The sequence below is a fragment of the Pygocentrus nattereri genome, chromosome 24 (assembly GCF_015220715.1).
Source record: "Pygocentrus nattereri isolate fPygNat1 chromosome 24, fPygNat1.pri, whole genome shotgun sequence".
NCBI lineage: Eukaryota > Metazoa > Chordata > Actinopteri > Characiformes > Serrasalmidae > Pygocentrus > Pygocentrus nattereri.
In genome coordinates, this window is record NC_051234.1 from 4628209 (window position 1) to 4654608 (window position 26400).

General features: G+C 40.0%; 1 protein-coding gene across 4 annotated transcripts in view; it reads left to right on the forward strand.

Annotated features, from left to right (window-relative positions):
• The first annotated feature begins 7158 nt into the window (after nucleotides 1-7158).
• Nucleotides 7159-26400, forward strand: part of rgl2 (ral guanine nucleotide dissociation stimulator-like 2) — a 38555-nt gene continuing 19313 nt past the window's right edge. For 3 of the 4 annotated variants that reach the window (XM_037534119.1, XM_037534120.1, XM_037534122.1), the window contains exons 1-4: nucleotides 7159-7347; nucleotides 9253-9428; nucleotides 21838-21885; nucleotides 25591-25671. In XM_037534119.1, the coding sequence (XP_037390016.1) occupies nucleotides 9264-9428; nucleotides 21838-21885; nucleotides 25591-25671 (294 nt within the window). In that variant the 5' untranslated portion in view covers nucleotides 7159-7347; nucleotides 9253-9263. Of the gene's footprint in view, nucleotides 7348-9252; nucleotides 9429-18194; nucleotides 18427-21837; nucleotides 21886-25590; nucleotides 25672-26400 lie in introns of those variants that run through there. The other variant, XM_037534121.1, reaches the window with a different exon arrangement.

The window sequence follows — 26400 nt, forward strand, 5'->3', positions numbered from 1 at the left end:
CGTTTGGGGCTTGATCAGCTCCACTGACCGTATAGAGGTGCGCTTTGTAGCTCTACAATTACAGACTGGTCCATCTGTTTCTCTGCATGCTTTGTTAGCCCCCTTTCCCCCCTGCTCTTCAGCGCTCAGGACCACCACAGAGCAGGTGGATCATTCTCAGCGCTGCACTGACACTGATGCTGGTGGTGGTGTGTCGGTGTGTGCTGTGCTGGTACGAGGGGATCAGACACAGCCGCAGCTGGTGGAGCTCTTGAACACTGTCCGCTCTATTAGACACTGCTGCCTAGTTGGTCCACCTTGTAGAACGTGCAGTCAGACACGGTCTGCGTTGGTCGTTCTCTAGTCCTTCGTCGCTGGTCGCGGGACGCTCTTGGCTGGAAATGTGACGATTCTCAGTCCAGCAGTCACACTAAGGTGTTTAAAAACGCCAGCGGGACTGCTGCGTCTGATCCACCACCACATCAGTGCTGAGAATGATCCACCTGCTCTGCTCTGCTCTGAAGGGGTCTTGACCACTGAAGAACAGGGTAAAAGGGGGCTAATAAAGTATCAGAGAAACAGATGGACTACAGTCTGTAACTGTAGAACTACAAAGTGCAGCTGTACAGTAAGTGGAGCTGATAAAGTGGACAGCGTATAAACAGGGATTTTTTTGGTTTAAATGTCATAGCCGATTAGTGTACATGCAAAATTTAGCTGTGCTGAATGTGTCATATGTCAGTTAGGATGATAGCTATTAACATTATACAGTAATATTAGCGGATTGTTGATTTTGTCAGGATCTTCTTGATCTAAGATCCAATTCATGGAAATTTACGGTTTGCTCACTTCTGATATATAACCTCTGAATTTGTATTTCAGATATAGGATATTTCTGTTTAGGTTATTATCTGATGAGCCCTTTTATTAGTAGTTTCACAAGTAATATTGTTAGCAAATGTCACTAATCCTTAACATGCTGGAAAGTAGTCTCCAGTGCTAATTTAAGGAATCTCATATTTTTCCTCATAGAAGTTTCAGTTCTTATGAATGTGTCTGTGATTTTTAAATAAACTAATTTATTACCATAGTACCATTACTGATACATTAGCAGCATCAGAAGTAACTACAGTAACCTACTTCATACAATATTATACATTAGGAAGTTATGTGAGTCGACTGCCTGACTCCATAAACATGACAAGCACGAAATCTAAATTATCTGTGATTGCCTCCGTGTTCATTTTTGGAAAGTTAGTTGTTTTTGTGACGGCAGTGCGGTGGGAAGCACTGTCACCTCACAGCAAGGGCCTGGGTTCGATTCCCCGGCCGGGCAACCAGAGTCCTTTCTGTGTGGAGCATGTTCTTCCCACGTCTGCATGGGTCTCCTCTGGGTACTCTGGTTTCTCCGGAAAGACATGCAGTCAGGCCAGTTGGACATGGTAGATTGCCCTTAGGTGTGTCTGTCTGTCTGCCCTGCGATGGACTGGCGACCTGTCCAGGGTGCATCCTCCCTTCCGCCCAATGACAGTTGGGATAGGCTCCAGCACCCTCCGCGACCCAGACAGAGAAGCGGCTTATTATAACATTAGAACATTATAAGTCCTTTTCTGAATAACATTATACAGCGTTAGACTGTCCTACTCTCAACATGACAAACAAGCTCATCCGAGTAAAATCAAATGCCACTCCGTTTGGCTTAATGCCAGTTTATATAAATTCTTTTCCACATATAACTTTGGTTTCATTAAGTTTAGGCTAGCCTGGCTGTGTTCATACTGAATGCTTCACCTTCTCATTTAAGGACATCGTCTCCTGACGGATGTGTTTACTATTAGTGGTGTACAGCCACTAACATTATGTAATGTTATCCATTATACAGTAATGTTTATACACGGTCAGGTTTTGTAATCATCACAGAGAAGCACCTCCTAGTGAAATTTGAGTGACGCTACTATGTTGACCTCAATGCTAATTTATGGAAATGCCTGAATCTAGTTAATGCTGTGAGTGCATACAGGGCTATGTTTACAGCTCATCCACTGTCAGAGTCAGAGTCTCTCAGGCTTTTATGCTCTCATTGGTCTGTGAAACCCATCAGACGATCAATCCTTTCACAATTTCAGAGCTTTAAATATGTGGAGGGGAAAAAACACAATTGTTTTGCAGTTCTGCTATTCATGTTGTGTTCAAAATGGCCTCTGGCAGGTCTTTGGAAAGCAGATGTGTCAGTTCCTTGATAGCACACCAGAGGGCAAGCACACTACGCTTACTCAAAATGAGAGATAGGAGAGAAAAAGAAGTTCACCTTACATACCAGAGCATCTCGAAAATGGTAACTTTACATGAGAAGGAAAAAACCTTGCGCTGGAATGGAAGTTAATGCAATGAGACTTTCTGTCCAAATAAATTTGGAGCATTTTTTGGTCCATTCATGTTGATTTTGGAACGCAGTGCAAAGGGTAACAATAGTTTTCAAAAGAAAAAACGTCAAAAATGGAGATTATGTCAAGTTGACAGTAGTCAATCACACAGATTCCCATTCAGTATGTGGCTGTGATTCATTTGTATCACTAACTAACATGTTCATGTTTTTATTTTAAACCAGGGGTGCCAAACTTTTTATCTTGGGATGTCCAGTATGCAAAGTTTGTGGTTGGACAGGGAGCTTTCAGGGAGCTGGGAAGGTTTCAGATCAGGTTTTTGAACATTTGGCTGCATATTATTACTAAATAATAGTAGTTTAATTGCAATAATTGGAAGTTTAAAGGAAAATAATAATTCAATGTGTTATAATATTTAAAAATATATGTTTATATTTTCTGTCATTAAGTGAGGGGGTGGGGTAAGGGAAACTTTCTGGCAGGCCAAATCAATGTCCTTGTAGCCAGCTTTGGCCAGCCTTGACGCAGAGAACTGATATAGTGATGATTCTGTTAACCAAACAATATAGTCAGAAGATCTTTCAGTGTATGGTCATACTACATATATTACTATTGATCATTAAACACGCAGATGCTTCAGCTTTCAAAGTGGACTATTATCCCTAAGTTATATATATATATATATATATATATATATATATATATATATATATATATATATATATATATTATATATATACATATATACACACACACACACTCACACACACAAACACACACAGACACACACACACACACAGATATATATATATATATATATATATATATATATATATATATATATATACCTCTCATTTTTGTCGTTTTTCAGTTTTTGACATTTTTTGAAAATTCCTGTTGGCCTTTACATTGTGTGTAGATTCCACAGTGAATGGATCAAAAGAAATGCAACTTTGTTTTTCCAACACGCACTTATGGAGTTTTCTGATTCACTGAGTCAACGAGTTCAAACGATACGTTTATTTAGTCCCTGTATAGGCTGTAAAACCTTTGCTGCTTCACATTAAAAGGGAAGTCCAGCTATTCTCATTAGCATCCTTTTTTGATAATTCAGTCACTGGAATGTAAACAAAGTCCCTCGGTGGTTTGACGTGAAATGGCTCATTGTGGAAATACATACTGACCTATTGCTTTACAGTAATGGTTTAGGAACCAGGGGTCCAAAAGTCTACGACACAAATATAGCCATTTTATTTACTGTCCAAAACAGTCTTACTGTCCAGTGAACGCACATGGGTTTTATATGTAATGTTGGTAGTGATAAATCTGTAAAAGTAAGTTTTCCTTGGGGACTATTTTGCTTTACCACACCCTGCATGTACCTCTGAGACAGGAATGAATATTAAAATACATTTTAGGCTAAAATCTTCTCTCAAAACTATAATAAAACAGTGTCTCAGTGTATTAGCAGACAATTCACATAAAAACTTTCTCCTAGGGAACTTTTTCGAGGCATTAAATGCTTCAGACGTCTGGTTCCCATCACCACCATTGAGAACAGTTTGGTACGTTTCTCTAGAACAGAGGACTCTGAAAGACTTTGTTTACATCTTAACCCTTCCCCTATGCAGAGGATTTCAAAACTCAATGAATTATAGTATTTTGGCGTTCTAAGGGGATTTATGACGCCCAACGTGGGCATTTTCACATCATAACTTACTAGCATAAGGAATACTGCAGTGGAAAGTCAAGGATATTTGGGCCTGCAGGAGTCCATATAATCCTGTTTCACTGATGGGTCACGAAGTGTTTGATGTTCTCAGTTATGAACATGAGGCATTATTGCAGCGCTGGGCATAGAGCTTCCTGTGGATCTGTTCCTGTGAAACTGTTCCCAGGGCTTTCGCCGTGTGTTTCCAGCATGCTTTTTCAAATGCTCAAACTGTAGGCCTACCAGCCTTTAAGGGCTTTTCCATATTTGTTGCAAGGTCAGCAGCAAACTGAGGGCCGAAAGTGAACTCAAGGATTAGTCCATGATAATCACCTTATGAAGAACTGCATATCCGCTCAAAAGCATAAATCACATCAAACACTTCAGCTTTACTGACGGACTTGGACACAAAACTAAGTGCAACCAGCAAAAGCAGGCTTGTCACCCTCTTTTAGCGGTGTGGTTACTGTTCTTACCGTATTTTTTAGTTTCCCACTTGTATTCCGACAAGCGCCGCCTCCTGCGCTACGACTGGCGAGTTTTACGAGCATAATTCTTTCAAAGAACTAAAACTATCACATAAAACTTTCTTGAATTTAAACTATGTTTTTATATCAGTTACATTAAAAATTAAAGTCGCATTATGAGTGTGGACAAAAGTATTGTCCATCACTGAATTCAGGTGTTTCATTCAGTTCAATTGCCACAGGTGTATAAAATCAAGCACTTAGCCATGCAGCCTGGATGGAGTGGTGTAAAGCAGACCACCACTGGACTGATCACACTTCTCTATTTGTCAGTCTGAAGGACAAGTCTGGTTTTGGCGGATGCCAGGAGAACGTTTCCTACCTGACTGCACTGTGTCTACTGTAAAGTTTGGTGGAGGAGGGATAATGATATGGGGTTGTTTTTCAGAGGTTCACCTAAGACCTTTAGCTCCAGTGAAGGGAAATCGTAATGCTTCAGCAGACCAAGAGATTTTGGACAACTGTATGGTTCCTACTTTGTGGGAACAGTTTAGGGAAGGTTCTTTTCTGTTCTAGCATGACTGAGCCCCAGTGCACAAAGCAAGGTCCATGAAGTCATGGCTGGGTAAGGCGCTTCTCCTCCTGGGTCACGGGGGGTCTGGAGCCTATCCCAGCATTCATTGGGTGGAAGGCAGGATACACCCTGGGCAGGTCACAAGTTCATCGCAGTATATGTGTATAACTACATGTCCGAGGCAAACAAAATTAAATGTAAATGAAAAGGCTTCATGTTGAACAATAAGATTTATTTATCAAAATTCGAAGATCAGAGGGATAAAAAAAGCTTCACAAGCTTCATAAATGTTCTAATTGATGATGTCGTCCGATACTGGTGGTCATCCAGATCCCTTTAACCTGCACAGACAGCTTTCATCTTTGATTTTTTTTGTGCTATGTCCAAATCTGCTTTCCAGTTGGTGAAAATGGCTTTTCATTTCTAGTGAATGCCATTCGACCTGAAAAAAATAACATTAAAAACATTAAAAATTAAACTTGGTTAGTTTTTACACATTTGACATCATTTGAGGAAGAACTAGCTATGTTGTCAATTTTTTGGGACATTACATACAGATCAGGCATAACTTTATGACCACATCCTTATTTCTATACTCGTTGTTCATGTTATCAGCTCCACTTACTATATAGGTGCTATATATGTACATTGCCAATAGTATTTGCTTGTCTGCCTTCACACACATATGAACTTGAGTAACGTCCCATTCTTAATCCATAGGGTTTAATATGATGTTGGCCCACGCTTTGCAGCTATAACAGCTTCAATTCTTCTGGGAAGGCTTTCCACAAGGGGTAGGAGTGTGTCTATGGGAATTTTTGGCCTGGCTCACAGTCTCCGCTCTAATTCATCCCAAAGGTGTTCTATCGGGTTGAGGTCAGGACTCTGTGCAGGCCAGTCAAGTTCTTCCACACCAAACTGGCTCATCCATGTCTTTATGGACCTGCTTTATGCACTGGTGCGCAGTCATGTTGGAACAGGAAGGGGCCGTCCCCAAACTGTTCCCACAAAGTTGGGAGCATGAAATTGTCCAAAATCTCTTGGTGCTGAAGCTTTAAGAGTTCCTTTCACTGGAACTACAGGGCCGAGCCCAACTCCTGAAAAACAACCCCACAACATAATCCCCCCTCCACCAAACTTCTGCGAGCTATGCGCCTCAGCATCCGCTGACCCCGCTCTGTCATTTTACGCCCCGACCACTTTGTGGCTGAGTTGCTTTTGTTCCCAATCGCATCCACTTTGTTATAATCCCACTGACAGTTGACTGTGGAATATTTAGTAGTGAGGAAATTTCACGACTGGACTTGCTGCACAGGTGGCGTCCGATCACGGTACCACGCTGGAATTCTCTGAGCTCCTGAGAGCGACCCATTCTTTCACTAATGTCTGTAGAAGCAGTCTGCAGGCCTAGGGGCTCGGCTTTATACACCTGTGGCCATGGAAGTGACTGGAACACCTGAATTCAATCAATGATTTGGATGGGTGAGTGAATACTCTGACTAATAAAGCCGTAACTGTGTACACACACACACACACACACACACACATATATATATATATATATATATATATATATATATATATATATATATATATATATATGTGTGTGTGTGTGTGTGTGTGTGTGTGTGTGTGTGTGTGTGTGTGTGTGTATGTACACACAGTTACGGCTTTATTAGTCAGTACAGTACTGAGGTGTTATGCGGTCATAAAAAGGAAACACCATCAAATATATACTATTTCCTTTTGATGACCGCATAACACCTCAGTACTGTACTGACTAATAAAGCCTTAACTGAAACTAACACACAAAAATAAAACAAGACATCATTTTAAAACAAAGACTTAATCTAAGTGATATTTTTTTATGATGGCGACCAAAAACTGACATTAATTTCCCAGGAAAGCAGAAAAAGCGTGAAAAATAAAACTACATTCAAAACGCCGCTGAACTCGCAGCCAATCCCAGCGCAGCGAGGGCGGGGCTAGTCTGAAAACGGGTGCAAAACAAAACCCACCGCGTCTCGCCCCGCTGCACCCGCAGGCTGAGAGGAACGAGGCCGAGCAGGCGGAGGGAGTGTGCGGCTCGCACGGACTGGGTCTGATCGGCCCTGCGATCGCGCGATAAGGCTGTTCAGGCCACCAGGAGGGGCGAGATATGGAGGTGGAGGGAGCCTGATCAGAGAAGACTGTCTACAGGAGCGGATGGACGCGGGGCTCGCCGCCTAGCAGGTAGTTATTTGGGCTGTTTTTGGGGGTTAACGGCGCGTCTGTGTTGATCTCACTGCTTTAAGTTCGGTACGTGTAGGTTTTGGAAAGGAGAGTGGCCCGGGTGGCAGAGTTTGGGTCATTTTCGGAGCATTATAACGGCGTTATAACGCAGGTCGTGTCCCGTCTGGCTTTTCCGTCCTTGTGAAAGCGCCTCGCATTGATCTGCCGTAGAAACGATACAGTTGTCGGTTTATATTTACCTGCCAGCCTCGTGAGTGAACGCCGTCGGGCTCAGGACCCCCCAATGAGCTCGAATTAGGAGGAAGGCAGCCTTGCGTTCATGCGGGGTGTGACCCAACTTGGTGCTGGGAGCTGGCAGCCAAATCAGGCACGAACGTCTTCAGTCATTTGCAAACATGAGCCTCATGAATGAGTGGAGTTCAGAAAGTGGCAGCTGCTCCAGGAGTGAAGGAAAGTGTGGGCTGCTGGTCACCTTAATAAAAAGCCTGCAAGTTCTCATGCTTAGACTGGCAGAGATGGAGAGAGAGAGGTCAAGAGTGGTGTTCACACTCTTAGTGTGCACTCACACCACTGTGTACTGAACACTACACTCTTAAAAAGACGGTTCTCCGAGGGTTCTTCAGTAAAGACAGTGCTTCCATGTAGAACCGTGAAACCACTGCATGATTGGTGCATCATGAACGGGCTCTTCAGATACATGGAGATGGTTTTATACGGACCCTTTTGGAAACGGGTTCTGTACACCAGCAAAAAGGGTTCTTTTACTGTTTCAAGTTAACAATAGCAGAACCCCTGTTGGAGCTATATGGAACCCTTTTGGAAGAGGTTTTATATCGAGCCATCTGCAGCACGTTCTTCATCAATCTGAAGAACCATTTCACACTGAAAAAACACTTGAATCATGCAGGAGGTTCTTTGAGTGTGTATGGTTCTAGAACCATTTCTTTCTTTGTTTATATATCGTTGCTGTCCAGTGAAAAGGAAGTATCTCCAAAATAGTAACTTTACAGGAGAGGGCAAAAACCTTTTTTACATTCAATGTAAGTTAATGGAAAAAGTTTTTATTCTTAGCAATTTTGGAGCATTTCTATCGGTCCGATCATCATGAAATTTTCGCAAAATGTAAAGGACGGCGGCTGAGATCAAATGAAGCAAAAAAGTAAAAATTGAAGAAAAAAAAAAAAAAAAAATATATATATATATATATATATATATATATATATATATATACACACAAACACACACACACACATATTCATGTAATGACTATAGCTTTTACTAATAATTCAGACGTCTGGTAAACAGTTGTGACTGTAAGCTTCTCTGGAACAGAGCATTTCACATCAAAACACTCTGAATGACTTTGTTTACATCTTGACAATTTAATTATGTAGAAATGTAAAACAAAATAAAGCCAAATCCCCCTTTATGTGCTACTTTCATACTTCTGTGCAAGCTGTTCTTCTTTACTTGAGCCGTTATTCCACTAAAGTAAAGGACTTTAAGCTGAATATGGGTTTAGAATAGTCTGCCCACTATTGGAACCACCTGAGCAAATATTTGGAAAAAGAATCATCTATTTCTTTGTTTTTATGGACACCCCTGTGGACACAAGCTCTGATGAGGCTCTCTGCCTTCCTGTAGGAGATTTCTATCTCCATTGCAATCAAAATACCAGAGGAGGAAAGGGGAAAGGGAAGGAGTGGTCGGAATTCAAATTTGAAGTTGCAGCTTGCCATGGGGAAATGCAAATGATGTAAACAAATGAGCGGCCAGGCCCGCTGACCCTGTTCCAGGTTGCCACTGCTTTGCCTCGGTTATAGCCGACGCTCTGTTTGCACACAATCGATTGCCGATTTTTATATGCTGACCAGTCTATTATATTTGCTTGTTTTTGGGCTTCAGCCACCACCACCATGCTCCACCGACATATGAGGACAGCCGGCATGGACCTGCCGGGAGTGGGGTCTAAAGATGTGCCTCTCATCGGCTATCGCCCTCTACAGCCGGGGACCGACAGCTCTCAGCCTGCCGATCAGCCGGGGAAAGAAGCCGGAGCTAAACAACATGCCGCCTCACAGGTCAGTTTGGTGATTCTGGGGACTTTTTGTGCAGGTTTGGGACATTGGGAGAGTTTTCAACAGAAGGGTCCAAAAGAGCACAGAGGCCCACACTCAGCAATTAAATGAGATCACACTTTACTTAGAAGGTCCCCTATAGATAACAGACTTTATGGTGATATTCAGTTGATTATCAACATTACAGTTAGGGTTAGGAGTCGGCTTTGCCTTGAGATTAAGGCTAGGGTTAGGTTTAGGGATAAATTGAATGAGCTCTTTCACACTGAACTTCAATTTCTGATGAATTTAATGGAATGCTACTTTAGAACCAACCACATTTAACCCATCCATGCAGTCAAACGCCCACATATATGCACACTAGGGGGCAGTGAGCACACTTGCCCGGAGCAGTGGGCAGCCCTATCCATGGTGCCCGGGGAGCAACTGGGGGTTAGGTGTCTCGCTCAAGGGCACTTCAGTCACGGACCATCAGCCGAGGGCATCAAACCGGCAACCTCTGATCACAGGGCTGGGTCCCTAACCTCCAGCCCACAACTGTCCATCTTTAACTATACATCCAGATAAAGTGTTACCTTAAATAATAAGAAGATTTGATCTGTAACTGTTTAAATCTTTCTATTTTGTGGTGGACATGTTTCAGCTCATGCTATTCATGCTATTCAAAAGGAGGGCGTACAGGTGTAACCTTCAAACCTCAGTGTCACAAGACTCTCACACCATCATTAAAACTAGCATCTGCATATAGTTCTTGTACTGATCTGTTTACTTTGGTAAACTTCTGTCAGCGATAGTTTTGATGATTATCTGAGAGTCATGCGGCTTCAGGCTACACCTGTGTGGACAAATTTTGAACGGTGTTGAGGACAGCATGAGCCGAAACAAGTCTGCTGTAAAATAACATCATTTAAGCAGCTTTAATCTCCTGTTTATTTCATTGTTGAGTGGATTTTGTTTTTTTTGTATTTTTAGACTTAGTTCTAATTAATCAACATCAAGACGGACCTCGTACACATTTGAGAGTAGCTCACCTCTGAGAATAGTCCGCAGTTAAGGCATAGCAACAAAATCCTTCTAGATTTTTATAGGTGAGCAGCTGCTGCAAACCCTGCGGTTGCTTGGGAAAGCCTGACAAAGCCTTTGCTATGAATGACTATGATGATTATACTCTTTGAGCCTGAGAGCTTGTACATTGTGGCATTTCTCACTGACTGTTTATGTGGTTTGAGTCTAGCTTCCATGTGTTAGGAAACTAAGAGGAAGTTTATTTTTGTGTTGTAGTAACTGAACGTGGTGATTTTTAAAATGCTGCTTGTCTTTTCATCTCCTTTGGGCAGCGAGACAGTAACCTTCCCATCAGCCTGTAGCAAGTTGGTCATCCTTTCTGCTTTTAGGCCAACTGTTGAGTTTGTCTTTGTGTCGCAGCTTGTGTATCATGTTCATGCCTGGGGTGTCCAAAAGGGTGTTTCTTCAGAAGCCAGTGTCAAATTGAGAGCCTTTGGTTTATCAGATCAACCCTGAAATGCCTTGAGCAAGGCTGTGCGCTCGGCTCTAACTTAACACTTTGATTCTACAGCCTAAAAAAAGAAGTCACACTGACTCAGGCAGATACATCGCTGTGGTCATTTCCCTCCTGTGAGGCGGGGTCACATGACCCGGGTGCCTCGTGGGCCTTGGGTAAATAATGCAACGGGGTCCAGCACAGAAGACAGTGGCTCTTTTGTAAGGAGTGCGCTCAGATGACAGGGCTAACGGGCTGAAACAAGATGCTGCCTACCACCTGACTTGCACTTTAATAAAAATGACAAGATGAATGTCCAGGTCAGAAGGATATACAGACTCATGCCTGTGCATGCGTGCATGTTTTTATGTGTCTTTCCATGTGCAAGGTCTTTTGGAGGGCTGCACCGGGCGGCTGTTTGGCTAAAAACAAGGCCGACTGACCCAGTTTGGTTATAGAGTGCTCAGTTTGGCCTCAGATTGAAGAAGGAAGGAAAATGACTTGCAGTAACTTTATGTCATCAAGTGACGAGTGCTAAAACTATTTTTACTGACGCCCTTGGTGAGCCGACCTTCAGCGAAGATGCCGCTGAAACATTTTTAGAATATTGATCAACGACTTTGCCATAGAGGGGATTGCTTGTGATTGCTTGCTGGTTAAGATGTTGTGAATAAAGTCATTCAGAATGCTCTGTTATGAAATAGTTTATTGTAGACAAACTTAGCAACTTGGATTTCTTTACAGTGGTGGTGATAGGAACCAGGCTTACAATGTCTATGACATAAATACAACCATTATATCTACAATCTAAATGCTACAAAGACACATTCTGGATGTATTTTATAAAATTATATATGAACAACACAATATAGTTTATCACAATATACATTAGAATAAAGTCGTATTCATAATTCAAATAAACAGAAAAACTATAAAAAGTAACAAGAATTTCTCGGGTCCATATTTTTCCTTGACACCTTCACAGCCGCCACAGAGACTCGTTAATATCATCAATTATATCATGAGCTCAATTTACTGAGCACTGATTGGTCAAACCAGGAGCTGCTTTTTAACTACATATAATGCTGGGCTTCCTCGAGGAGAGGCTTGGAAATGGGTAAACAAACACACAAACATCCAGAAAATCACTATTAATTTTATATATATATATATATATATATATATATATATATATATATATATATATAGTTTTTGTCTGAACAAAACCTCGTATCTCGAAAATGTTAACTTTACAGGAGAAGGAAAAAACCTACTCTACTTTTAATGTAAGTCAATGGAACCAGACGTCTTTCCAAGTCATTTTAAGTCATTTCTTTTAATCCATTCATCATGAAAATTAAATACAATGTAAAGAGTAAAAAATATTTTCAAATTATGTCAAAAACTGAAAAACGACAAAAATGGAGATACGAGTTTTTCTTCCGACAGCAGCGATATATACACTCTTCATTAATTAATATTCTATAAATTTTGTTATATACATATATATACAAGGCATATATTGTGCTGCATCTTTTAATGATATGAAAATGCCTTGACAGTCATTATATAAACGTGCTTAATGTGGAAACCTTAACTTTATTAGCAGCCTCTGAAAATTACCTTACAACAAGAATGCTAATTTCTGCTAGCAGGGCCCTGAGATTCTCCCTTATATGGTAGCATCAAGCTAATGAAGGAGTTTTTGTCCACACTGGGCTCAGTTCTAACATGGTTGGAGTCTATGCATTGTTTGCTTCTAACAGATATTCAGTAAACCAATTTAACTTTGTTTGCTGTAAATCTTTCAGCAAATATTTCACCACATGACTGGATTCATGAGTGCTCCTCCTTCTGCCGTGCTGTGGCTGTTGTGAAAGTGTCATAACGTTATCTTGCAAGTTTAATATCACAGTATGTTTGAAACTGTTCAGTAAAAAAATGTAGATATCATGCAATCAAATTTTTTTTATAGCTAGTTACTACCAGACTGCATTACCTCAGTTTTCCACCGCCTATTTGAAAAGGTATCTGGCTAACTTGGTATTGCAGTTCTGTCTTGGTAACTTTCTTTGCAATGGTGAATTTCATGTTCATGTATGTTGAAATCTCTGTAATTTCATTATACACACTTTTTAAAAAATCAGTAAAATTTCCCTTCGACGGCTGCTTTAAAAGGCAATGACTGGTTTGCTATTGTCCATTTATATTGTTAGGCCATTTTTAAATACTCTCAACTACTGAAACGACGGAAAAGCTCCTGTATTTTAGGAGAGGAGAGCTTGGAAGGAAAGGAAAAGGAAGAGGAGGGATTCATGGAGAGAAGGAAGGAGAACAAAAACAAGGGGGGATCTGGAAATAGCTCTCTGCTGATGGATTTACTCCTAGAGAGTGCCCATTGTAGGTGACCATGCTGTGAAGTTAAATTCAGGTTGCTAGCTAAATGCAGGATTAGATGAACAGTGGGCAGCACTGATATTCAGTTATTACGCCAAGAAAAAAAAAGAAACATTTTAGCAAAAAACAAAGCTTACGCAGTTTTCCCCTAAGCTCAAATGAAGTTGATCAGCCAAGACATGTTTGACGACCTAAGCTTGCTTCTTAGGTTTTACACTGAAGCTATAAGGCTGTGGTTGGATAGTGTAGTGGGTAACACCTTTGCCTTCTATGCTGTAGACTGGGGTTCAAGCACCCTACACTATACCAATAAGAGTCCTTGGGCAAGACTCCTAACACCACCTTCACCTACCTGTGTAAAATGATCAAACTGTAAGTCGCTCTGGATAAGAGCGACAGCCAAATGCCGTAAATGTAATAAGTATTAAGCTCATACCTCACCAGTTAGCATTAGTGTGCCAATATGATCACATATTTGGCTCATATCTCGGAAAGGCCTGCTTATGTATCTTCTGACACTGTTTTATATAGTGTTATCTATAAAAGTGGACAAAGGTATGGACAAAATTCAGGTTTCAAGATGGCTATTGCTACTGTTTTTAGCTTTCCAGCACTAGCCATATAGCTAGCAGTAGGAAACAAACGAAGCAGAACTGAAACATGTCTTAGCTGACTGACTACACTTTACATAAGGAGGAAATTGTTTGTTTTTTTTGTCAAACTGTTCCTTTTAAGACAAGTTCAAGACCCTTTTCCTGTTGTTTTTGCCCCAGAGTTGCCTTTGGGGGCGCCAACTGGTGCTTTGGAACTGTAACAGAGGCAAGTTGTGAGGGAAAGAGAAAGAGAGAGGAGGGAGGGAGGGAGAATAGACACCATGACACAACAGCATGTCCTGTTTCCTGTGTTTGTCCACACTTATGCGCTTCCTGAAGCCACAGGAAGGAGATGGAAACACCGACACTGAGCTGTGGGAGTTGAGCCTCAAGGCGAAACTCACCCAAGTCAAGAAAAGCACGTCCTATAACTTTAGCACTCCCTTGTTTTGCTGATTTGCTCGTGCTCGCTGCGTAGGTTAGCGACGTTAGCATTTTCTGAGACCGTTAGCATCGTTTCACAGGCTTGTTTACATGCTCTGCTTGAGAAGCCACCACATAATCCACAGTGACTTTCTCACGTTCTCGAGCGACGGATATACAATTATACATTTGACTCTGAACAATACAAAGCCAGAAAACAAAGACTAGACGCACATGTGCAAATCCACGACTAGAAAGCCAAACCACGGAATGAAACCCAAACCTCACCGTGGTCTCTGAGGCCTTTTTCAGTTCTTCTTAGCCTATTACAACTCACTGCGACAGCTTGCATTGTAGATAAGCAGGACCAAGCCTTACGGGTTTAAATATATTAGCACACACAGCAAAGTTCCCACAGTGTAGAGTTTACACTTCCAGTGGTCATACGTGTCCAGCTTGATTGAATTGAATTCTTTAACAAATGTGCTGTGAAATATCACAGATTTGCTTCTAGCCTCACAAAACACAAAAATCACTATATATATATATATATATATATATATATATATATATATATATATATAATCATTATTAATTAATATTCTATAAATTATGTTTGTTCAAATATTAACACTTTTCTCAGCAAATAAACACAAACTACACAAATAAATAGATTTTGAAAATGTGTCTTGGGTGCCTAAGACTTTCGCACAGTACTGCGTATATATATAACAATTTGTGGACATCGTCAGTGCTTGCAGAATTTCAGTATAATGAGAGCAAAATTCGTTTTACTGGATTTAGCGCAAACATTGAATAAAAATCGTGTTCACACATTTTGACAGTATTTTTAATAGTTAAAAATGTAGCGTTCCTCTCTTTTTTCTCTGTTTCAAATGTTCAAATGTATAAAAAATTTATATTGTTAAAAATAAAATATATTGAAAAAATAAATATGCTATACTGAAGTGTAGCAATATAATATTTTTGCCACATCGCTCACCATTAGTTAGCAATACTGTTCACATTTTGAAAACTCCACCAGTCTTGTGTGTTTTTACTTCTGTCTGTAGAGCTTGGACTAAAAGCTAAACAGTTTTGTCGCCCCCTCTGGTGAAAATGGAAACTGTCCTAGATATACAGAATATGTAGCTGCAAAATAGCCATAATGTTAGATAATAATAATTAAAAAATGAATAGTCAATGATTATTTTGCCTTTGTTGATTGTTTTTTTAAAAATTGACCGTCGTCCCAGCCCTATTTCATATTAAAGGAGGAGAAAAGTAAATAAAGCCAAGTGTTTTCTGTATTAGTCGTCCGATTGTCAGTGGGGGGGGGGGGTGGGGGGGGGGTGTGGGGGAGTGGTGTCATAATATAAACACTGTAGGTAATGACTGTTTGCCTTGAAATGCCTCTCCTTATGTTTTATTACCTGAATTTGATAAGAGTATTGGAGTGCGTAAAGTCTTCCATTCTCACAGCTTTACAGTACGTTTTGACCTTTGATCCGAGTCCAAACTCAAACCTGCCAATACAGAAAATGAAACAGATAGAAATGTCTGGAAAACTAAATGTGCAGCTGTGTAATTGTAGAAATGATGTCGTGTAAAATGAATGCATAACGGAATGTCATTAATTCTAGACTTCGAAAGTTTACTTTAATTCAGAATGTAAAGCAAATGTAAATATTGTTTACTGCATAGCTAACTAACTGCTAACTAATTACACGTGCAATTGCAGTGGTATGGAAAAGTTTATGTGCCACTGGTGAAATGATGTATTTTGCTGATTTTCTCAGTGAGCATAAGTTAACACACTTCGGCATGTTTTAACATATTAGGGAAAAAGCAACACAAAATATGGCCACTTCAACAACTGTGACACATAATTATATATATATATATATATATATATATATACACAGTGAGATTCACTCCAAAGAGGTCCTGAATATTCTACTGTAACTCCTGTTATGATGAGGCAAAGTGAACCAAAAGAAATGCATTACATACCTTGACGTATGTGAAATTGATTGTAATACATGCGATGCTGGATGTGACCTCTGTTTTCTGCCAGACACATGAATCCGTAAGTTGCACATGGAGGTTAAACATCGTGGTGGCTGTCCAGCGCCTACCTCATCGCTCCGGCACATATATAGTTCCTCATAGAGGATGTATTCACTTATTTTCACTCTGAAAAGGGTTTAATTTGCACATTTTGCATATGACTGTGTGTAACTCTATAAATGAATCCATTATGCAACGAGGGCAGTGACAGCTACAAACCTCAAATGTTTACTTCACGACTGGAGGTGGTTATTCAGCCCTCGGTGTTTTGTTACGTAGTGCAGCTGTAATACCCCAACCTGATCTCCCAGAGAAAGCTGTATAATCACTACAAAGTAGTTTTACTGAATTTCCTACGAATGTATTTGTAAGAGAAGCTACGGTGAGTGAAACTCTGCCTTAGCATTTCCAGTGAACGTCTTTCTGCCACTGCTTGTGAATTTGCCGTTGCGAGATCCTTAAAAGAGCACGGCTGTTACCAGCCCGGCTCATTCAGAGAGGCCTGAAATAACGGGTCCACCCCCACTGTGTCAATACGTGCTGTTTAACAACCGCTCTTAAATCTACAGGAGCACTATTTATACCTGCTTATGACAGTCGTACTAGTCGTACGACTGGTCGCTCATTTACACGTCTGCAGTTATTAATGAAGTTAGTGAACACACACACGAGGGGGCAGTGAGCACACTTGCTCGGAGGGTGGGCAGCCCTATCCACAGCGCCCAGAGAGCAGTTGGGGGTTAGGTGTCTCGCTCAAGGACACCTCAGTCACGTACTGTCTGCTCTGGGGCTTGAACTGGCGACTTTCCCGGTCACAGGGCCGGATCCCTAACCTCCAGCCCACGACTGCCTCAAACAAGTCACCGGCCCATATGGGGAACACGCTTAAACAAGGCATTTTTTCCTGCTTATTTTATTTACTTATTGTAAAACATTTATATAAAATGTGCTACAATTTTTGCACAGACGCATTAAAAATGCACATTCTCTGTTTAGCATGTCTGCTATTCTATTTATATATTTGCATAACCACATATTTAATCACAGCATATAAACTATAAATGCGTACGTGGTGCCGAATGAAAGTGCGGCCTTTCTCTTCGTTATGAAAAGTAATTCATATAAAAATGTGAGAAATATGCTTTTGTTATTGCCTTTTTTTGTGATGTTATTATAGGTGTTCTTTTTTTTTAATTATAGTTTGGGCACACTGGTAAACAGCATGTTTTGTTGCTTTTTTTAAGTATAAATAGCACACATGCTATACAGAGAATGCACATTTTTAATGCATCTGTGCAAAAGCTAGAGCACATTATGTATAATTTTTAAATAATAAATAAATAAAATTTGTGCACCAAAAAAATGCCACGTTTTTAAAATGTTCCCTCGTAAAAGACGTTCTATATTCACGCTGTTATGTATTATATTGTATTATAAAGTGTTAATGTACTACAGAGTAAAATATAATAAATATTAGAGTAAAATAGATGAAATATAGTTGCTTACGTGCTTCATTAGGTAAAGGTGAATGAGAATTATGCTCATGTGTCAGTGGTCTTGCCCTTTGTATGCTTTATATACTGGACAAGCAGGTTTGCTGACTTTGGAAGAGAGGGAGAGGGAGGGCGAGAGACATAGAGAGAGAGAGAGCGGCAGAGCGTGGGGGAGAGTCAGAGCAAGTGGGCGAGTGTGCGGGAAAGCACAGCGTCTGTGTGAGTTACGGGTGTTGCCGGCGTGACGTGGTCCGAGGGGGTTGTCTTAGTGACCAGCTCAGGTGTGTTTGTGTAGCGCCATAGCAGAGAGAGAGCTAGAGCATGCGAGAGAGAGAGAGAGAGAGGGAGAGAGAGAGAGAGAAGGAAGCAAAGAAGCTGACTGATTTAAAGCCATTTGGAAAAGTGGAATAAACAGAAGTTAGCTCAGGAGTCTGATGCGAAGCTGCGGAGTGGACGGTGTTTTCTCACGGCCTGGGTGGATTTGCAGGAAGTGCAGCGGATCTTTGCCAGTCTGGGCTTGTTGAGTAAGCCAGCATTCGGTCTGCTTTTTCCTTGTTTATGGGAGCTGCACTCAGATATAACAGCATACATGTCGTAAGATAGCATATTTTCTGGCTTTTGGATGAACGGCTGCTTTCCATGCTCCATTAATACAGTGTGACTGAACTTGCATTGTTATTGCTGAATGTGATAATCTTACACAAGCTTAGGCTGATACTTTCCAAGATGTGGGTCAACTGAGATTGTTTCTGATCATCAATGCAATAAACATATCATTTTCATTTTACTTTGGACTTTGGCCTGAATCAGCAAGACAGACGTCACTGGATACAAATATCGCTTTGAGTTGACTTGATTCAAATAGTGAGATGATTCATTGACTCTTGATTCAGTTTTTGTCGTTTTTCAGTTTTTGACATAGTTTGTAAATGTCTGTTGTTCTTTACATTGTGTGTAAATCTCATGATGAATGGACCCAAAGATTTGACCCAAAATGACTTGGCAAAAAATTCTGGTTCCATTGACTTACATTAAAAGTATGTTTTTTGCTTCTCCTGTAAAGTTAGCATGTTGGAGACACGAGGTCTTGTTCCGACAGCGGTGATATATTCATATAGAACCTTTCATATGTTTAAAATGGAGCCCAAAGTGCTTAATAAGGAGGTAGACAAATAAAAGCAAGCATAAGAGAACAGAAGGTAGAGATTATTGAATAAGGGGAAAAAAAGATGTAATACAAATTCTAAAACCGTAACAAGAAAGTAGCAATAAAAATAAATGATAAAGATGAAATAGTGGGTAAAATCAAGAAAAGCTCCAAAAAATGGAAAAAAAAGTGATTAAAAATGAAAAATATTTGCACAAAACATGCCAACAAATATCAAGCTAGGAGAAAACGAATGGCTATGATGGAGCTCTGTACTGCTACAATACACAAAGCTAAGGCTTCAACAGTCAAACGTCAATGAACTGCTTAATACATGAGTAAAGTGTTTGAAAATTGAAGATATATGATATAGAGGATCCGTACTGTAATGCATGCTGGCATAGGATAACAGATCTCTCTGTAAGTCTTCGCTCTCTTTATTCCAGGAGTAATTTATATGTACGGGTATTTTCTGTGAAGGTGTGTGTGTGTTTACATGTATGAATAATGTGTGTCTAAATTTATGTATGTGTATGTGAACCAGCTTATCTTTGATTTATGGTGTTTATGTTTAGTCACTATTTAAACTGTTGTTTTGACATCCCAGCTGAGGGTGGATGGGTGGGAGGGAGGGGCATCGGTGGGAAAGCATTTGTTAAATGTGCCTATGCTGTCATTGTGCATAATGTTTTTTGGTTCAGTAAAAAAAAAAAAATCACAAAAAAAACTAAAGGAAAAAAGGTCATCCTTAAACTTCATAGCTCTGCTGTCGGAACAAAACCTCGTATCTCCAAACTGGTAACTTTACAGGAGAAGGAAAAAACATCCTTTACTTTTAATGTAAGTCAATGGAACCAGACGTTTGGTCCAAGCAATTTTGGGCCATATCTGTTGGTCCATTCTTCATGAGATTTACACACAATGTAAAGGATAACATGCATTTTCAAATTATGTCAAACACTGAAAATGACAAAAATTGAGATACAAGGTTTTGTTCTGACAGCAGCAATAAATAATAATAATAATAATAATCATAAAGCAAAATAGTGAAATAGAAGTGGGTAAAACAAGGGAAGTTCTCAAATGATGCAACAAATAGATAAAAGCTAAAATAAAGAGATGCATTTTAAGCTGCATTGTTATAAATGTAGTGCTCTGAATTTTGTTTCAAATAATATGATTCACTGATTCTTGATTCAGTAATAATAATCTGCTTAATGTTAGTAAACGTCTTAAACTAAATGCTCTGAATGAGCACTGAATAATGCAATAAACTGTTTAAAAAAGTGATACTGTTCTAAAACAAATAAAAAAATACATCATTCTAGAAATAATAATAAAAGTAGCAACAAAATGAATAATAAGCAATAAAATAATGATATAGAAATGGGTGAAACAAGCTCCAAACTAAACAATAAAACATGAAAACAATACAAATTCTAACAAATAATACAGTAAATACAAACCTAGAGAAAAGCTGAAGTAAGTAGGTGCATTTTAAGCTTCGTTTTGCACAAAATATTCACATACAGGGCTGTCATTATTGATTATATTAGTCATTTTGTAGTCTAACAGTTATTTTGATTGGCCTTACAATAGAAATCTGCCTTCTACGCTGTAGACTGGGGTTCAATCCCTGCCTGGGTCAGCACCCTACACTGTATCAATAAGAGTCCTTGGGCAAGACTCCCAACACCACCTTCGCCTATCTGTGTAAACTGATCAAACTGTAAGTCGCTCTGGATAAGAGCGTCAGCCGAATGCCGTTCATGTAAAATGTGAACTTTACTGAGGAATCACAAACAAAGCATGGCCTATTAAAGTTTCCAGAATATTCCGTTGGAAAAAAATGAACTACAAAATCTTGAAATAATGAACAATCAGTAGAATTTAAACTGTATTGTTTTCATATAAACTGCCATGTAATGATCACAGATTCATTGAAAAGGTCTGTTGTAATCAATGAGTTTGATTAATCATGACAGCCCTAATGAAAAAGTTATTATCTGTATTGTCCTTTCTTTGACCTACTGTAGTTTATATATATGTTGATGAACCACAGTCTTGTTTGATTGCTATAGATCTACACATTTGAAGCAAACTCAAAGTTTTCAGGGATATTTTAATGAACAATAATCAGTTATTTGTAGACATTTGGAGCCTTATGTTTGGATGCTAATGTTCCAGACTAATAACATTATCAGGGCTTGTGATTTTGTGTGTGTGCACCAGATGATGTCATGCTTTGTATCCCATGAATACTTCATGATGGAAACTTGTGGCCAGAGCCCAGAGCGTCAAATAATAAATGACGGCATTTCTATAGATGTGCAGTTATCAGGATCTTTCCCTTCTCTATGCGTATTGTTGAGGCTTTAACTAGTGCAGATCACATAATATGAAATTGTTCATAAGTGCAGTTTTGTTCAGTGTGTAAATACAGTGACTTATCAGGATCTGCTTTGAGGGCCTTAATGTCTGACAGTTTCCATTGTGCTTGCTTGCCTCATTGTGAATAAAGCAATAGTTGGGATGAAAATGGTGTTTTGTTGCAGTTAAGTGAGCCTGTAAGCTTGCTGTGATTGCGGTTTGTTGAAGGTCTTACTGGAGCTGTGTCAGAGGTGTGTGGTGGTTTAAGGTCTGGGATTAAGGGGGATTTTCAGATGCCTATGGACTACAGTAATAAACGATGAAATGCACTCGCAGTATGAGGTTTAGACCCGAACCCTTACTTGGTCACGTTGTTTTGTAGCCATCGCACTCACAGCCTGCTGTCTCTGCTCCTCAGGTCGAAGCTTCGCCCATGAAAACCACCTGGTACTGTCCACTCAACCTGGTAAGCCCACTGTTTCCCTGCTAAGGAGAGTGTACAGATCGCAGTTGACAGTCACTGAAAGCTGAAAGAACATTGTGACTTATTTTGATATTTGAGTATCTGTTGAACCGTTGGAACAAAACCTCATATCTCCAAAATGGTAACTTTACAGGAGAAGGAAAAAACATTCTCTACTTTTAATGTAAATCGATGGAACCAGACTTTTTGTCCAAGTAATTCTGGGCCCTTTTTTTGGACCATGTATCATGAAATTTACAAACAATGGAAAGGACAACTGGCGTTTTTAAAATATGTCAAAAAATGAAAAACAACAAAAATGGAGATACGAGGTTTTCTTCCGACAGCAGAGATAAAATAATAATATTAGTGATAATAATAATCAGAATAACAATAATAAAATTCAGAATAAAAAAATATTATATAAAATAAATAGGAAAAGGAAAGAACGACAACTAAAACTAGAGCTGGGCAATATGACAATATTTATTATTATTGTGATAAATTACATTGCCTCACAGCAAGAAGGGCCTGGGTTCAATTCCCCGGCCAGGTGACCAAGGCCATTTCTGTGTGGAGTTTGCATGTTCTCCCCGTGTCTGTGTGGGTTTCCTCTGGGTTCTCCGGTGTCCCCCCACAGTCCAGAGACTTGCAGTCAGACCAATTGGACATGGTAAATTGCCCCTAGGTGTGAGTGTGTGAATGTGAATGTCTGTCTGTCTGTCTGTCTGCCCTGGACTGGTGACCTGGCGACCTGTCCAGGGTGTGTCCTGCCTTCTGCCTGACGACAGCTGGGATAGGCTCCAGCACCCCCCACGACCCAGAAGGAGAAGCAGCTTAGAAGATGTGTGTGTGTGTTTCTCTGGGCATATTGTGGATGTCCTCAGTACTTAAAAATCATTTCCCGGCTGCATGTTTGATTAAAAAGAGCCTAGTTAACCCTGTTTAATGGGATCTAGTGCAGCACAGTGTGGGAATATGTGGAATAGAATGAATTGGACTTTTTTTATTATTGTAAGTGTGGTATTACTTAATTCCACCTATCAGACATTGTGATATTATGTTCGCCCACCTCCACTATAAACTGAGTTTGTCTGGCAGTGATGTCGCCTTACGTTTTCAGGCCACAGCACTGATGTTGGACAAACATTTCGCATCATTCATTTAAAAACTGGCAAGGCAAATTGCTGGATGAGTAACGTAAGAGCTGCCGCAGATACGATAATGAGCTAAAACTACAACCATGCCAAAGATGAATTTGTCCTACCCATCAAATAGTCCTGCTGAGCATGCATGTACCATTAATATAGCATTTTAACATAGTGTTTCAAACATTTCATAGCGTCTTTAATGTTGATTCAGCATAATGCTCATCTTAATGCTACTACGTACCCTCTGATGAGGTGATTAAGGCTATAAAAATGTTCTAACTATTCTTATAATGCTGGTAACATTTTCTGATAAGGACATTTGGGATGTCAAAATTTGTAATTTGACTGCTGGCGGCTTTTTTTTTTTTTACAATTTTTTTAGCCTTTAGGCTGTGAAGATATACTAATTACAGTTTGAGGTAGAGCGCTACTGATAAATATGTGCTACAGCAGGACATTTTGACAAGGTAGAAGTATCTGGCTGTGCGCCCTCTGCCTTCTCAGTAACGCCCTATAGTGTCCTTGGCTAGTGTTCAGGTACTCTCATTTCGGAGTAGCAAAGTGTAATATTAAATACATATTTAACAAGTGAACCTTTGTCAGTACTGTTACAACATAAAGCTGATACCTCAGCAGCAACAGTAGTAGTATCTGTAGGAGTAGCAGTGGCTTCAGCAGTAGTAACAGTAGCAGGACTATAGTAATTGCAGCAATAGTAGTAGTTGTATTAGTAGTCATAGTAGTAGTAGCAGTAGTAGTATTATTAGTAGTAGTTGCAGTTTTAGTTGCAGTAGTAGTGTAGTAGTAGCAGCAGTATTAGCAGCAGTAGTAGTAGTAGTAGCAGTAGTAGTATTATTAGTAGTAGCAGTAGTAGTAGCAGTAGTAGCATTATTAGTAGTAGTTGCAGTTTTAGTTGCAGTAGTAGTAGTATTATTATTAGTAGTAGTAGTGTAGTAGCAGCAGTATTAGCAGCAGTAGTAGTAGCAGTAGTAGTAGTATTATTAGTAGTAGTCACAGTAGTAGTAGCAGTAGTAGCATTATTAGTAGTAGTTGCAGTTTTAGTTGCAGTAGTAGTATTATTAGTAGTAGTAGTGTAGTAGCAGCAGTATTAGCAGCAGTAGTAGTAGTATTATTAGTAGTAGTCACAGTAGTAGTAGCAGTAGTAGCATTATTAGTAGTAGTAGTGTAGTAGCAGCAGTAGTAGCAGCAGTAGTAGTAGTATTATTAGTAGTAGTCACAGTAGTAGTAGCAGTAGTAGCATTATTAGTAGTAGTTGCAGTTTTAGTTGCAGTAGTAGTATTATTATTAGTAGTAGTAGTGTAGTAGCAGCAGTATTAGCAGCAGCAGTAGTAGTAGTAGTAGTATTATTAGTAGTAGTCACAGTAGTAGTAGCAGTAGTAGCATTATTAGTAGTAGTTGCAGTTTTAGTTGCAGTAGTAGTATTATTATTAGTAGTAGTAGTGTAGTAGCAGCAGTATTAGCAGCAGCAGTAGTAGTAGTAGTAGTATTATTAGTAGTAGTCACAGTAGTAGTAGCAGTAGTAGCATTATTAGTAGTAGTTGCAGTTTTAGTTGCAGTAGTATTATTATTATTAGTAGTAGTAGTGTAGTAGCAGCAGTATTAGCAGCAGTAGTAGTAGTAGTAGTAGTAGTAGTAGTAGTAGTAGCAGTAGCAGTAGTAGTAGGAGTATGTATCATGGCATGTGCTCCCACGGGCTCAAGGAGGACGCTGGAGGCAGAGTTCAGTGCTGCAGCAGCCATATTTTCTTTAATCACCCAAACTCAAACAAACCTAAACTAAACCTACACAGGCCACTTTTAGGTGGCTTCAGACAGCCAGGCTTTTCGGTCTTTTTACTCAAGCTTTTCAGCTCTTCCGCAGTCTTTTGTTGTCGTTGCTGCTGTTGCTTATCCCTCTCTCTCCCTCTGTTCCCTCTAAGCTCTTTTTAAAAGGCGCCCGAGCTGAGAGGCAGCGAGAGTTTGCCACTCTCGTTGCGGGCACTGTCGTCGTCCTCCTCCTACTCCTCCCACCGTCACTTGCAACGGGCTTTGCGCTCTGTCCCCCACCCATTTGTGGCTCTCTCCCCGCTGTCTTCGCCGGGGTTCGTCGCCGCTCGATGTTTAGGGGGGCGAGCGCATGCCACACAGTAGTAGTATTATTATTAGTAGTTGCAGCTGTAGTAATAACAGTAGTGGCATCAGCAGTAGTAATATTAGTAGGACCATACAAATAGTAGTAGTAATAGTTGCAGTAGTATTAGTAGCAGTAGTAGTAGTATTAGTAGTAGCTGCATTACAGCAGCAGTACTAGAAGTAATAGTAAAAAAGCAGAATTAGTAGAATTAGAAGTAAAAATAGCAGCAGCAGTAGTAGTTGTAGCAGTTGTATTAGTGGCAGTAGTAGTAGCAGCAGCAGCGGCTACAGTAGGAGGAGTAACAGGAGTGGTGGTAATAGCGTTACAAGTAGTTCGACTACTTCTTTCTCCTAATGCTACAACTTCTATCATTATCAGTATTTTTGTTGTTATGTATTAATCTCATTCCTTGTCTGTTCCTCAGAACACTGTGTGTGAGAAGGAGGAGGATGGCATCATCTTCACAGTAGTAGTGAAGCAACAGCATGGCAGCTCCAATCCACAGGTAATAACCCACTCAGTACTCTAGTGTGCAATGCCCCACTCACTGCACTGCTAACCCATTGCCACTTTGACTGCACTAACACTAGAGATAGAAGTAATATCAGTATCAATATCAGTGGATGCTGTTGCCAGGTAAATCTCACAGTCACGGCGTCAATATTACAGACATTTTAACGTTTTTAAATCTTTCTTAAAACTGAGCTCTGAGCTTGACTGTCTAATAAAAGGAGAAACTCAGCTCCTCTGAATGAGGCCTCTCCATGTTTTCTGTATTTTACAGAAGGTATTGGCAGAAGGTCAGTATCTGCAGGTCTAAGATCACGTGCTGGAACATAGACAGACAGTCTGTGATGTAAGCGCTTGAAGGTCATTTAGAGCATTAAAAGCTCGTAGCAGAGGTTTAAGCTCTATCCTGAATGATACAGGTAGCCAGTGCAGTGTTTTAAATCGGGAGTGATGTGATCTCTCTGCTTTGTCTTTGTTAGGATGCCGATGTACGTTGTAGAGGATGCATTGACTTCTTAAGAAGTCCAATAAGAAGATCATTACAGTGATCAACTCTGCTTGTAACAAATGCATGAATAATGTACCTGCAGCTTAGTTTTCCTACATAAGCTCTCTTGACAATTTTAAGTTGGCGTATTCCCGCATTCATTTTCATGAGTATGTCAGTTTGTTTATCCAGTTCTTAACTACACTAATGCTACTGGAGCTACTGACACCAACTGGA